The sequence below is a fragment of the Centruroides vittatus genome, unplaced genomic scaffold, assembly GCF_030686945.1.
Source record: "Centruroides vittatus isolate TY-2023 unplaced genomic scaffold, ASM3068694v2 contig_460, whole genome shotgun sequence".
In the NCBI taxonomy this organism is placed as follows: Eukaryota; Metazoa; Arthropoda; class Arachnida; order Scorpiones; family Buthidae; genus Centruroides; species Centruroides vittatus.
This window is the reverse complement of record NW_027122256.1, coordinates 3,351,617-3,365,575: the sequence shown is the minus strand read 5'-3', so window position 1 is coordinate 3,365,575 and position 13,959 is coordinate 3,351,617. Positions and strand designations below refer to the sequence as shown.

At 31.1% G+C, this 13,959-nt stretch overlaps 1 protein-coding gene across 2 annotated transcripts in view; it reads right to left on the bottom strand.

Moving 5' to 3' along the window:
- Window positions 1-5,427: 5,427 nt before the first annotated feature.
- LOC136977542 (sorting nexin-13-like) overlaps window positions 5,428-13,959 on the bottom strand; it is a 154,165-nt gene continuing 145,633 nt past the window's right edge. For both annotated transcript variants that reach the window (XM_067273040.1, XM_067273038.1), the window contains one exon: window positions 5,428-6,059. In XM_067273040.1, the coding sequence (XP_067129141.1) occupies window positions 5,803-6,059 (257 nt within the window). In that variant the 3' untranslated portion in view covers window positions 5,428-5,802. The remainder of the gene's footprint in view (window positions 6,060-13,959) is intronic.

The window sequence follows — 13,959 nt, the reverse complement described above, 5'->3', positions numbered from 1 at the left end:
GTCAAGATGGAGGGAAAAATAACTCGCAAATTCCGGAAAATGTTCTATTCCAAGATGGCGCCGACAATACGAAATGGAACGAATTCGAATCGGTCGAACGTTGCAACAATTGCGTCACGCGTTACGTCATAAGTTCTACGTCAGAATATTAACTAATTGCAAATGTCTAAAATGCTAAAATATTCCCCTTTTTGTAAAATATCGCTAAGAAATTTGTAATAAATAAAATTATAAAAATGTATTCCATATCTTTACAAATTACAGGCCGCAAATCTAGGTTTAAGTCGTATCTAATTTAAAAATTATAGGCGCAGTTTATTATACTCTATTTGCATTTTCTTTCCGGGTTCCGTTCTCGAGGAAATTCTCTTCCTAAACTGCCCTGGTAAAACTTTAGAAACTTCTTCATTACCATTTGACATCCTGAAGATTCATCATAAAGTTTTATTGGATCCCCTTTCATCTTGGCATTAATTAATGCTATTAGAAATGAATCTCCTCTCTCCAAATAAAATCCTCGTCCATTTTCTGTATTTTCATTGAGATAATTGATAGATTATAGATTTTTTCAAAGTATTTGGCAGTAAATGTGCAGTGAGCAAAATGGGAATAAATAGTCATGTGTTTAAAGCAAGCCATCTATGTAATACATATAATACACTCATCTCCACAGTAATGCTAGAAAACAACATTTAAGAAGATATAACAACGATCTTAAAAGAAGGAAGTCAATCTCTTAGAGATTTCATTCTAAACGCTATAATTATGGAATCCATAATTATAGCGTTTAGAATGTTTGTTCAGTCCTCGTTTCGAAGCAGTTTGAATATATATATATTTGTAATAACTCTCCACCCTGTGAGCACTAAAAAGACCTCTTTTAGCAAACCCATTCTGGATTTGGCCAGGCTCACAATGGGACAGCTAGGTGGTGAGGGCCCACCTCCCCCGAACGAATCCTATATACCCGTAAAAAAATACGGAAGAAATGTAATATATTTACAAGTATTGTGGTTCCTAATCGTTATAATTTGTTTGTCAATTCATCCACTTTGCTACCATATGTTGAATTTATTTGTAGTAGATTTACTTATATTTTTATAGTCTAGTGCATGGATGGGCAAGCAAGAATTCAGTGGGAGCCGAAATGTAATTTTGCAAAATGCATGGGAGCTGCAGTTCTGTACTGTCATGGCGGATAGTATGGTAAGGCGCGCGATTTTATTATATAATATAAAACAAATATTGAATTTTTTTAATAAACATATTTTCACAAAATTACAAAAATAAAATTGTAAAAATAATAATAAAAAACAGAAATTAACACTTAGATTGCGATTATGAATTTTTGGAAACAAACTTTTAAAAATTTACAAACGTTTTTAACACAGATTAAATTAATATTTTATAGCAGTTAATGATTTGTATGTTATATATTTTAGGTTAGATAAAACGGGCAAAACTGTCTTTCGGTGTTTCATAAATAAATATCACAATATAGAGAATATGATGATAAAAATCAAGCACCAGAGTTAAATAAATTTATCAACATCAGACAAAAGATGCAACATAAATAATCTTCTAATAACTAAGCAAAAATCGAAAATAAAAATTCACTAACCTTAAGTAGTCCTACAATAAAGTGAGATTTCCTTTACGAATGTTATTGGTCTACTTCTAAGGTCTTCAGGTAGATTGCTTCAAAATCGTATCTTTCTAGTAGTAGTGTTCTAGAATAGAATATGCAGATGATTCTCCGACGATCCGACGAGTTCGAATTTAAAATTTAATTTTTTTTAAAATATCCAATATCCTATTTTCAGCCTATGCGTTGCCTACGATGATCACAGGTCAAATGTGGCCTGTCATGCGCATGAGAGCTGTTTTTCATCTTTAAAGTTGATGGATAGCCTGCTTAAAACATTTCTGAGTTAATTTGTATGGGGCTTTTTTTTAAATATTAATTAAGGTGGCTTGTTGAAGTTCTGGTTTAATCTCATTATTACTTGCATGTATAGCTAGGATGATGGTTTGCCTCTATTTATATGTGTCTTATGTTCCAGAAGGTTGTTTGAGGGATCTCTTCATAGATCTGATATAACAAGGCCTCTACCGAATCTGTTATCCTTAAGTGGAATTTTTAAGACTCGTGGTGCTCTTTCCATGTCTGTTCAGTCCTCGTTTCGAAGCAGTTTGAATATATATACAGTATATATATATATATATTTGTAATAACTCTCCACCCTGTGAGCACAAAAAGGCCTCTTTTAGCAAACCCATTCTGGATTCGGCCAGGCTCACAATGGGACAGCTAGGTGGTGAGGGACCACCTCCCCCGAACGAATCCAAACGGGTCGAAAAATCTCCAGGAATTTTTCAATCCATTTGGATTCGATCCAGGATCCACCAGATGGTAGGCTGCCTCCTTGACCACTTGGCCATCCGGCTGTCGAGTACATGGGGTTTACGCTTGTATGCAATTTTTGTACCAACAAAGGATGCTATCTCCTTTATAGAGTACATATGGCATTCGTAGTTATAACTTTATGATACAGCCCTCTTTTGTTAGAGTTTTATTTTGCTAATCACTAAGTTGATTTCTTTGCCTATGTACGGTATTAGTCTATACACTAAGTTTTTGGTGTAGCCGTGCATCCTGGCAATTTCCATAATAAATGTTAGTTCCATTTTTGTGTCTTGTTTGTAGTTGCAATGTGTATAAACATTTCTAATAAGAGCTGTAATGGCTGCTATCTTGTATTTGCCTGTTGAAGTTGCCTGCTATGTATATCTGGATGAAGCACATTTTGTGGTAGACTTTAGTGTCATATTTCTTACCATTAAAGATGTTAACATTTAAAAAGTGAGCTGCCTTATTATTCATTTGTTCTAATTCTAGCATGAGAACATACGGATTGTCATTCGTGCTAATAAGAGTCTTCAATGTTAGGCTTAGTTTTCTAGATAAATACATCATCAATGTATCTTTGTATACTGTACTTCAGTATGGGAGAGAAATTTAGGAATAATCTTCATCACTAAGAGACGCACCGCAATTTTAGCTATGTTTCTAGACAAAGGGCTACACATAGGTACCCCTTTATTGAAGGTACTGTACACCTCTCCATCCAATTGATAGCAAGAGGTGTAACAAAACATATTGGAAAATTGAAGAATTTGCGGCATGCATTGTTTGCATCTCCATATCAACCAATTACGCAAACTGCAAAATCAAGGCTCAAAGTTGACAGATGGATACAAAACTTTAATCCAAAAACTGTCGTATGTTGAGCAATGATGTATAGCCTGAACTAGTTGCAATATTGGTAACTGTAAATTGGTAGCCTTACAAGTATGTATCCATGGATTGCTTGCCTGATTTTTCTGGTGGGTGAATTAGCTTTGTCTAACATGGATCGCCCTTGTTTGTGTGTTTTCGCATAGGCAAAGTCGTGAGACTACCAATGAGGCTATTGTCCAGCTTCAACATTCTCGATAGATGAATATGTGCGAACCTATGGACTCTTGCTTGGACTTGGTCTATGAAGTCACTTCCTACTGTCACATTCTGCAGTCTTTGTCTTCACATTGTCTTGTCTAAGAGTGTGGAAGTGGAACTTAAAATTTGAATTTAACAAGTAGAATAATAATAATAATGAAATAATATTTAATTTGTATGTTCTATTTTACTTCAAGCGGAAAATAATTTTATTTATTTCGTTAGTATTCATGATGATGAAACTCTCAAGCATGATTTAAAATTGTAGAAATAGTAAAAGTTGACAAATGCTACAAATCTTACACTAGAAAATTTTTTTTAAATACTTAATTCAAATAATAGTTTACTTAAAGTTCCACTTACATTCCAAAATTCTGTTAACTTTATGATAAATATAATTATTATATCAACATAATTTCATTTATGTTAATTGTTCCTGGCACCCTCCAAAGAAAAAGAAAACTTTTTTCTAATTAGAATTCTTTTTTTTATTTATAATGTGTTTCGTTTTCTATTCTTGTGTTTTGTATTCTATACTATTTATGAATTAGCAGTCATGTAAGGTAGGGATTTTATTGAATTCATATTTAAAATTTTTTTTATCTGTTTAACTCAGCTCCTCAAGATTAAATCCTGCCACTGCTCAACATATCCACAGTCTGACAAATAAAATGCGCATTAGTGAATATCGGAACATATTTTAGTACATTGCAGTTCACTGATGAGCTGTTTGATGCATCCTGGAATGTATCATATGCATCAATCATATCATTGTCAGTTGAGTTATCATTTAGAGTTATTCAGCCAAATTATTTTATTATTCAGCTTTGTTATTAATTATCTCAAAGTTGTAAATTTCAAAACCAATATTCAAATATCAGTGAACAAGTATCTCTTTCCATCATTGATGTTTGTTAATTTGTTAATAATAATCTTTGGATATGCATTGCCAAAAATTTCTAATCACCATTGTTACAGTCAAGGGATTCTGACTAGATCAGTTAAATCACATAGATAGTAGAGCTTTGCACAAGTGACCAATCAAACAAGTACATGCATGGGCAGCTGTAGAGAGGACAAATGTAGCACATGCCCCTGGAACTAGAATCCCACTAATTATAATTAAAAGTGATTGAGATATTTAATCTTATATCTTTGACCATGAGATACTGTATCTTTGTCTTTTTGTGTTGATGCAATACTGTTGTCTATAATTTACTTGCGAAAAAACCCAAAGAAATTAAATAATTAAATATAAATTTATTGATGTACAGTACTTATCTGTCCAAGGTTTGTTTCTCTGGGAAATTTTCTGTAAATGTCCGTGAGTACACGTATCAATTATCTGAGCTTTTAATTCTTGTATTGAACAAGATTACAGGCAATATTGCCACAAGTAATCATCAGTAAAGTAAAACTATCAAACTAATTTTATATTATTTTCTTGAAAAAATTTATTTGCATGCAAAATTTAAAATAAATTCTGAAAATAAGAATTATCACTTAATTAAAAGCAAGACGACAGCTATTTAAAAAACCAATATAAACGTGAAAAAATGAAATTTATTTAAAAATTTAATAAACATATGTAAATAAAAAATGACTTTTTCAATAAATTCTGATTTATTTGAAGGAATTATTATACTTTTATCTATTTAAATTACAACATAAAAATTGTTTTATCATAAAAGATGATAAAATATATAAATACAGTTGTTTATAATATAATGATATAACAAATATTTAAATAAGCTTCATCAATTAATCTCGGAACACATCAAATCTTACATTAACTAATTTATCATATTTTATACAGAGTTTATTATTGCTATTTTCAAATTTATAACAATTTAGAATAAATAAAAATAAACTAACTATGTACAATTTGATATTAGAATTATTAATATTCACTATATTTTTCTTTATAATCTAGAGAGAATTATACAGAATTTTCTAAAATACATTTAATAATAACTAAATTTAAAATATTGAATATTGGGTAAAATGTTTACATAAATTTTAAATTTTGATTTTAATTAAGGAAATAAAATAAATTAGCAAAGATTAACCTCTAAGTCTTACAAATTTTATAATTTTTATTGTAGAATATATATATATACAATCATCTATATAAGCGTAATTCAGTTCAAAATAATTTACAATTGTTTTGTGATCAATATATATATATATATATTAGTATGTATGTATACATAAAATAATCAATGGTAAATTTTGTGCAAATTTTGCTTCTGTATGGAAGAATTTATTGATTTATCGTAATTATCGTATCAACTTTACAACGGTCATCTTTTCTGCTGTGTTGAATTCTGTTGATTAACAAGCTTCTCATTTTGATTTGACATTTCAGATGTATGAGGTGAAGAGGAATGTAGTTTTCTAAAAATATCAGAAAACTGATTTTTTGGGAAAAGTGTTTCTATAATTCCTTCTAATAGAACGTATACTAAACGCCGATTCAATTCGGGATGTTGAAACATTTCAAAAACACACAATACTCCTTTACGTGTTGTACTAGTTCCAATGACATGTTTCAGCTCATCTAAAAGAAATTTATTTTCAAAGTCATTGTTTAACTAATAAATATTTAAAAGACATAGTAAAGTTATGATAAACTTAAGTTAAAAGTTAAATGGCACTACTACAGCCTATGGTGTTCCTGCCTTAAGTCTGCAATTGGATTAAAATGTTTTTTTGGTGGGGTCAGTCCTTACACCAGATTTTAATGTTGAACTTGTGTGTGCTGCAGGAAAAACTGTAGAAAGTTTTTCTTGGATATCACAGAAAAAGCCTTTGCCAAATCTGACCCTTAACTCAAGAGGTGGGGTCACTGTGACCCAGTAAAACTTTGGCTTCTGATAGTTTGTCAGCCAGTGCCAGTGGTGGAGACTCACGGTACCTTTGAAGTTAGTTGACCTTGAACTGTCAAAACACACGTGTGTTTCACTGTCATTCCATGTTTTTTTACATGAGCTTAAATTTTTTGCTTTGGGGTCATTCTGACCCCACCTCACGGGTTATATAATTATTTTCTTTAGCCTAATAGTTTTGTGAAGGTGGCATATATAGCATCAAAACAGTGGTCTATGAACATCAATGACCATCGTTTTTCAGACTCGGTAAGATTACCTTGGATGATGAAGAAAGCATTTTCAGTGGTAAAGATGATGATGAAAATCTGAGATTTCATTGGTGACCATGAATCTGCATCAGAATTTGCAGCACCATGGACATAAATCTGCAAAAAGCAAAAGATTATTTTTATGGTAAAAATAATTTTAAGTGGTCCAAAAATGCACCTCCTAGAAGGTGCATTTTTGGACCACTCAAAATTGAACATGAAAGCACAATATCATTTTGCATCTTCTGGGAATAACTGAACCAGGTAAGCTTCTTGGATCTCACTGTTCTTCTGACCCTTGCAGATGAAAGAAAACATGAAATAGATTGTTTCTTCTTTTATTAACTTATGAGTAGTGTTCAGTTGCCAAAAATATTGGAATGGAGGCCATACACGGTGCCTTTAGTGTGTAGAAGTATATTTACTTAAGTGCCTTACTTTTTGAAGTGTTATTAGTACTCTAAAAGTTAGATTTTTTTGAATCCTAATATATTTTTAAAAATTTTACGTTATATTTCTAGTGTGTTAAATAAAGCGTAAAAAGTATTTTATGATTATATTTTTCTTTTTCTTCCTTTTCTGAATTACATAAATTGTAACAAAAGTTCTGGGGGCAGAGTGACCTCATCAGTTGCATAATTTTTTTCACCTCACGGGTCAAGGGTTGATCAAATAAAAACTTTGGTGCAACTACATAAGGGTTATATCCATTATATTTTTACAGATTTTTACATGCATGTTCACTATGTGAAACAACCAAAACAATAAATATTCGAATTCTTGTGCACCCTAGCAGAACTTGTTACAAGCTAAAAATACACTGTCTGGGAATATAATGTCTGATTCGAATGACTGCAGTTTTAAACAGCATGTAGTTTCAATGGGAATGTCATTATATCCTATGGTAAACTGAAAATTCTTTTTAAAATTTTTATCAGTATCTTACCATAACGATACATCAATGAAATTTTGCAGACAGAGATCATACATTGTACTCCCAGATAGTATATTTTTCAGCTTGTAACAGGTTCCACTAAGAAGCACAAAAATTAAAAAAAAAACTAATGGATATAACCTTTATGTAGTTGTATTTACATAGTTTTTATATGATCGAAATTGGCAAAGGCTTTTCTGAGACGTCCAGAAAAAACTGCAGAAAGTTTTTGAATTTTTGCACTGCAGCACACAAGTTCAACATTAAAATCTGATGTAAGAGTAATTTGGGCTAGGACTGACCTCACCAAAAAAATTTTAGTCCAATTGCAGATTTAGGCAGGAACACCATAGGCCACAATAATGTCTTATCGTAATTATAGCTTAAAATTTTAAACATGAATAAATAATAATAATAATAGAAAAACAAGAAACTTCCAAAGTTTTAATTCAGACTTCCTGCTAGATATTATTCAAACAAAAAACAATGTTTGTTTGTTAAGTTATGGCAATGCAACACTTGGGCGATCTGCCTAGGGGATGCCTTCTGGGAGGTCTTTTAAGGGAAACTGGCCCCTATTTAGGCATTACAGACGTAGAGAAAACCCAAAAAACTCCATGTGGCCAGCCCGTCTGAGCAAGGCACAAACCCACGACCGAACTCCCAGTGTTCAGGGTACGAAGACTGCTTGGCCACTGATGGGCCACACAAAAAAAACAAATTAATCTTTATTGCAACTCTATAATTCAAACAAACAGTTGGATTCCTTTTTAAAACCATTAAGGATAAATAATTACTAAGCAATTTGGCAGGAGGCAGGTTACCAGGCTGTTTGATATTTGAAGTAATTATTAGGTTAGTTGTATTTATTACATATAGAGTTGCAATATTTGATATACACTAAAAATGAGCCAGTAGTCAGCATTCAACTTCACTGAAGAAAAATTTATAAACTTATCCAAAGAATAGTTATTATTTTATTAAAATTTTCTATACTCAAAGGGATCATTAAATTTCTTTAAATTCTGCTCTTCAATGTCACAGAGCACAATATGAAATTTAAATTTTTAAACTGCGATAACTGATTGGCTATTTAATTAGTCAATTAAATTGCTTGTTTATTTAACGTTTCGTATTTTACAAAATTTTATAAATCTTTAACAAATTAAAAGGAATGACTATATACAGATAGCAATTAGAAAGTAACATGCTATAACTATTAGTTCAGCTATTGAAATATTATTTAAATTTTTTATGACAGTTTGCTTCTGTCGAGACATTTCATGTCACAGCGAGTGAGACTAAGTTTTTTCATATTATATTCTAATATGTTATCTGACAAAATACTAACATTTTATGCCTGCATTATGCAAAAATGAGGAACCAAGCCATTCTTTAAGATCAAAACTTAAAATATACTATTCAGAAATTGTTTAAATGGCTGAATTTATTATGATAACAGTATTTTTTAATTGTTGTCTGTAAATAGCTATTCCTTTTAATTTGTTAATTTTTTAAAATTCACAGTTATTTAATTAATATATTATTATTCTATTTCTATTCTTGTGGCATCTTCTTACAGGGCTGCAGCTGACAAACCATTTCTTTTCATCTTTCTGTCATGAGCATTCCTTGGATCAGTTCCCATCCAGTCCATGATGTTATCTCTCCATCTCTTGGCCCTCTTCCCTCTACCACTCTTCTATCACTGTCTTCATTAATTGGCCTGAAAATCCCATGGTCAAATTTTCAATAGATTTTCTTTGCTTAATGCTGGTCATTGTTTTTCCTACATTAAATCTTAAAAGATTTAGTTTGAGATCCTCTCTGTCCATCTTTCTTAGGCATCATATTTCTACTGAGTTTATTCTGTTTTCCATTTCCTTTGTGACAGACCAAGACTCATATCCGTAGATCATCATGCGCCATACCATTGTCTTAAGAAGTTTTAGAGAGCTTCTGTTTAGGCTATTTGATGATAATGTGAGAAATTTGGAAAAAAAGCTGATTTTGTGTCGCATATTAGACTTTAAATTTCAAGATAGTACCTATTATCTTCTGTAAACCAGCTTCCGAGATATTCAAAATTCTTTACCTTTTTTGACTCTGCAGACCCCAACATGATTTATAAATCAACTTCAATATTTATCTCCCTTGAAATCCTCATTACTTTTGTTTTCTTACTATTTATTTTCATATAGTATTTTTCTAGTCCACTTTTATTCAATCTATTGAGTGTATTCTGCAGATCTTTGGTATCACTCAATATAGTTTTATATCATCACTTAACTTATGTTATTAATTAGACACCCATTAATTTTTACTCCATCTTCCACCACCTCAATTGTTTCTCTCATCATACATTCACTATAATAGGTTAAACGTAATGGTGATAGACCACATCCTTATCTTACTCCTTTTGTCACTGGCATCCAATGGGATTCCTCCCCCTCTATCCTGTCTATTGGCTCTTTGAATTTCATATATTTGGCCACTGATATTTATTAAAGCTATCTATCTCTATGTTGTCTAATATTTTAAATAACACCTTGTGGTTACATTGTCAAATGCCTTTTCATAGTCAACAAAGCATAGATATAACTTTTTATTCTTTTTGATCATTTTTTCATCTATCAGTATTAGTAGTGCTATTGCATCTCTATTTCTTTTGAATCCAAATTGTTTGTCAAAAATCTCAATACAGTAGAGCATCAATTATCCGACTCAATTGAGGACTGGGGTTGGTCGGATAACCAAAAAGTATGAAAAAATACATTATTAGTATAGTATATTAGTATATCGCTATTAACCTACTTCGCATTGAATTTTCATCGCCTAACAAAATTTTTTTAAAATAATAATCGTTGCTATTGTATTGTTAAAAATTATTTCTTTATTTTGCATGAAATAAATACAAAAATAAAGAAAAAAATTGAAAATTAAGCCTGGTTTAAATACTGGTCTCCCTTTCATGGTCGAGCAAATATTGCCAGCTAAAACATGCAAACATTTAACAAAAATAATATTAAAGTAGCCAAGACATAGCCAAATATTGTAGCGCCACATCACTATCAGACACTTGAATTTGCTGACTAGAACACGGTCGGTTAATTGATGTGACAGTTGATCGGGGGTCGGATAACCGATGCTCTACTGTATTTATGTTTTGTTCTATTATTCTAAGTACAATATTTATCAGAGCTTCGAAGACACGACTTATTAAGCTTATTATGTGTTTATCATATTCCGTTGTCCCTGCTATCTTTGGTATTGCTATGAAAATAAAATTTGTCCAGTCAAAATGGATATTGTCTTCCAGAATTTTATTGAAGAGTGTCCTTAAAGTGCATTTGCCTTTTGTTTCCATTGATTTAAGCAGTTCTCCTTGTATCCATCAATTCCTGGTGCTTTCCTATCTCAGTCTCTTTAGTGATGCTTCAATCTCTGCCTCTAGAAATTCCAGGACCCCCTCTCTATTACTACTATAATTTCACATTCAACTCATCTTCTCTTCCATATAGTTGTGTGTTCACCTTCTTATTTGTTTATATTTTTCATGTTTTATTGCAATAAAAGATGAAAAGATGCCTTTTCTTACTAGAAATTACATTGATGTTTTCATATAGCTTCCTTAAATCTTTAGGTGAGTTTTGTCTTTATTTTCTTGAAAAGTTGATTTAATCAATCTTTCTTGACTTTCCTGGCCAAGGTTTCACCTGTTTATCTGCAGTCTTGTAAATTTTTTAAGCAAATGTTGTGTTTATGTTTTTCCATTCCCTTCTCTGTCTCATCTTTTGTAGCACTTCCTCAGTGATCCAAGGTTTTTTCTTTGTTTTTTTGCTCTTCACCCAGAACTTTTGTAGCACCTTCCATAACTTGAATTTTCATGTTTTCCTAAATTTCTTCTGCATTTCTATGTTAAAGTTCTGAAATCTATTGTTTAACTCTATTTCCAACTTTTTCTAATGGCATCTATTTTTAGTGCTTCTGTGTTTAGCCTTTTCAGATAGTTATTCTTCTTAATTATTTTTTCAGCTGAATTTTTATCTTTGATATTAGTAAATTATGAATACTATTACAATCTACTCCTGGATATGTTTTAGTGTTAATAACTGAGTTCCTACATCTTGAGTTGATTATAATATAAGTTTTTATTTCCCTGCTTCTTAGACCTGGTGTTCCTCCATTTGCAGTCTTCTTTCATGATGTTTGTACCTTGTGTTGGTCACCATTAAGTTTTTCTTCTTGCAGAAGTCAGTTAATCTATTTCCTCCATCATTTCAATTTCCCAATCTCACAGTACTATTACATTCCTGTCTCTTCATCTATCAATTTTGGTATTCATATCTCCCATTACTACTAGGACATCCCTGATGTACTTTAATTGAAAACATTGCTCTATTTGATAGCAGACTTTTGTATTTTCGTCTGTGCGCTCTGTAGTAGGTAGGTAGACTTGGGTTGTAAACAAGTCTCTTGGTTTGGCTTTGTTTCATAACAATAACTCTATTGGATACCTGCCAATATCTACCTATCACTTCTGCAGTACTCATTTAGTATCATGCCCACTACTACTTTGGTGGTATTCTCCACCTGAGTAGATGAATCTGTATCCATTTTCTGTTCTTATGCCCACTTTCTCTGTCCATCTTACTTCAGATTCCCAAGATTAAAATATTTTTTTTTTCATTTCATTGATTGCATTGGTTAATTTTCTTGTTCGATAGAGGGATTTCACATTCCAAGTGCCAACTATTTTTCTTCCCTTAAGGGCTATTTTACTAGGGGACTTCTGTGTATCTGCTCCAGAACCTCCAAATGACTTTGTTCCAGAAGTTTCATGTGAAATCTTGGTTTCCAAACATTCCAGCCCAGCTCCATAGCACCTCTTCCTGCACAAGGACAGACCCATGGACCCACCTGCGCTTGTGCCTACTTTTTTCTGCTTTGATTTTGGTTCATCAAATCTTGAAAAAGTTAGTTAAACATGGTGGCTTTCTAAGTTATTGTTTTCAATGTTTATTATTATTATTATTTAAATACACAAATTGAGTATGTTGCAAAAGGATTAAAAAAAATGTTGGAATTAAGCTTCAAAGGAAGTTGGGTGGAAGTAGTATCATAACACAATCATTTGTGAAAATATTAGTTTTATACTAAACCAAATGATCACCATAATTGATTGGGTGATTTTTTGGTTTAGTATCAATGCATCAAGCTTCAGGATGCTTATTATATATTAGTTTTATACATGTTAGGTAAAGTCAGGATCCAGCTTAATAATCCCAGTAGAATTTGGTAGGATAAAATAAAACTACACTTGCACTAGAGTGAAAAAAATTATTTCAGTTTAAAATGAATTAAAGCTGACTTTTAAAATGAATAATTAGAGATTAAAAAAATGTGAGATTATAATAAATAACTTTTTTAATCATAATATAAAAATAATCAAATTTTAATCACTACGGAAAACAGGATTTCAGAAAATTGATGACAAATTATCATCCTACAACTAGATTGCATGTAAATGTTAATAGATAGCTTAATTAACTACATTAATCAAGAGTCACCTGTACAAGTTCTCCTTGTAGCCTGAGGGATAAAAACAATTGTCTCCAGGTACAAATAAAAAAATTTTCAGAGCTTAAAGAGTTAAGACTAATTTAGAACATTCAGAGATTTTAATGAAAAATATAAACATGATAATAAAAATGTATTGTATTTAAACTAGTATTTCTGTCTTCAATATTGAGAAGATATTTGCAGGATTTTAGAAAACTGATATCATGAACATTTTTACAATTTAATGAAGCTAATGTGCAAATGAATTTATTTTGTTGTTTTAATTATAATTTTAGAATATTTAAATATATTTGAATGTGTTCTCATTGTTCCATTCTGACACTTTAATGATATAAAAACTGTACACATATAGATTATACAATTGAATCTCCAATAACAGCCACTTCTAGACAAGGACAATTGTTTCAAGAAATGTTTTTGAACAAAAATGTATACAAAATACCCTCCAATGGCCACTTTTTAATTTTTCTGTCAGAGACCACGGTTCAGAGGTATGACTATATAAAATAAATTATAAATGCAAGTATAAAGTAATGTATTTTATAAAAAATAAAAACCACTAAAGACACAAAATATATTTTAAAATTTATAAAAGAAAATAATTCTTTTTTAAATATTGTTAAACACAAATACTTGAAAACAACAACTTTGACCTTTACTTATAGGCTCTACCATCATTCTTAAAAATGTCCCCTTGTGAAGTCCATATACTTGAGTGATGTAAATATTGATGATCTTGTCTTTTCATTACCTTTATACAGTATATTGTATATAGAATGCATTTTCAAACAGATGGACACTTTA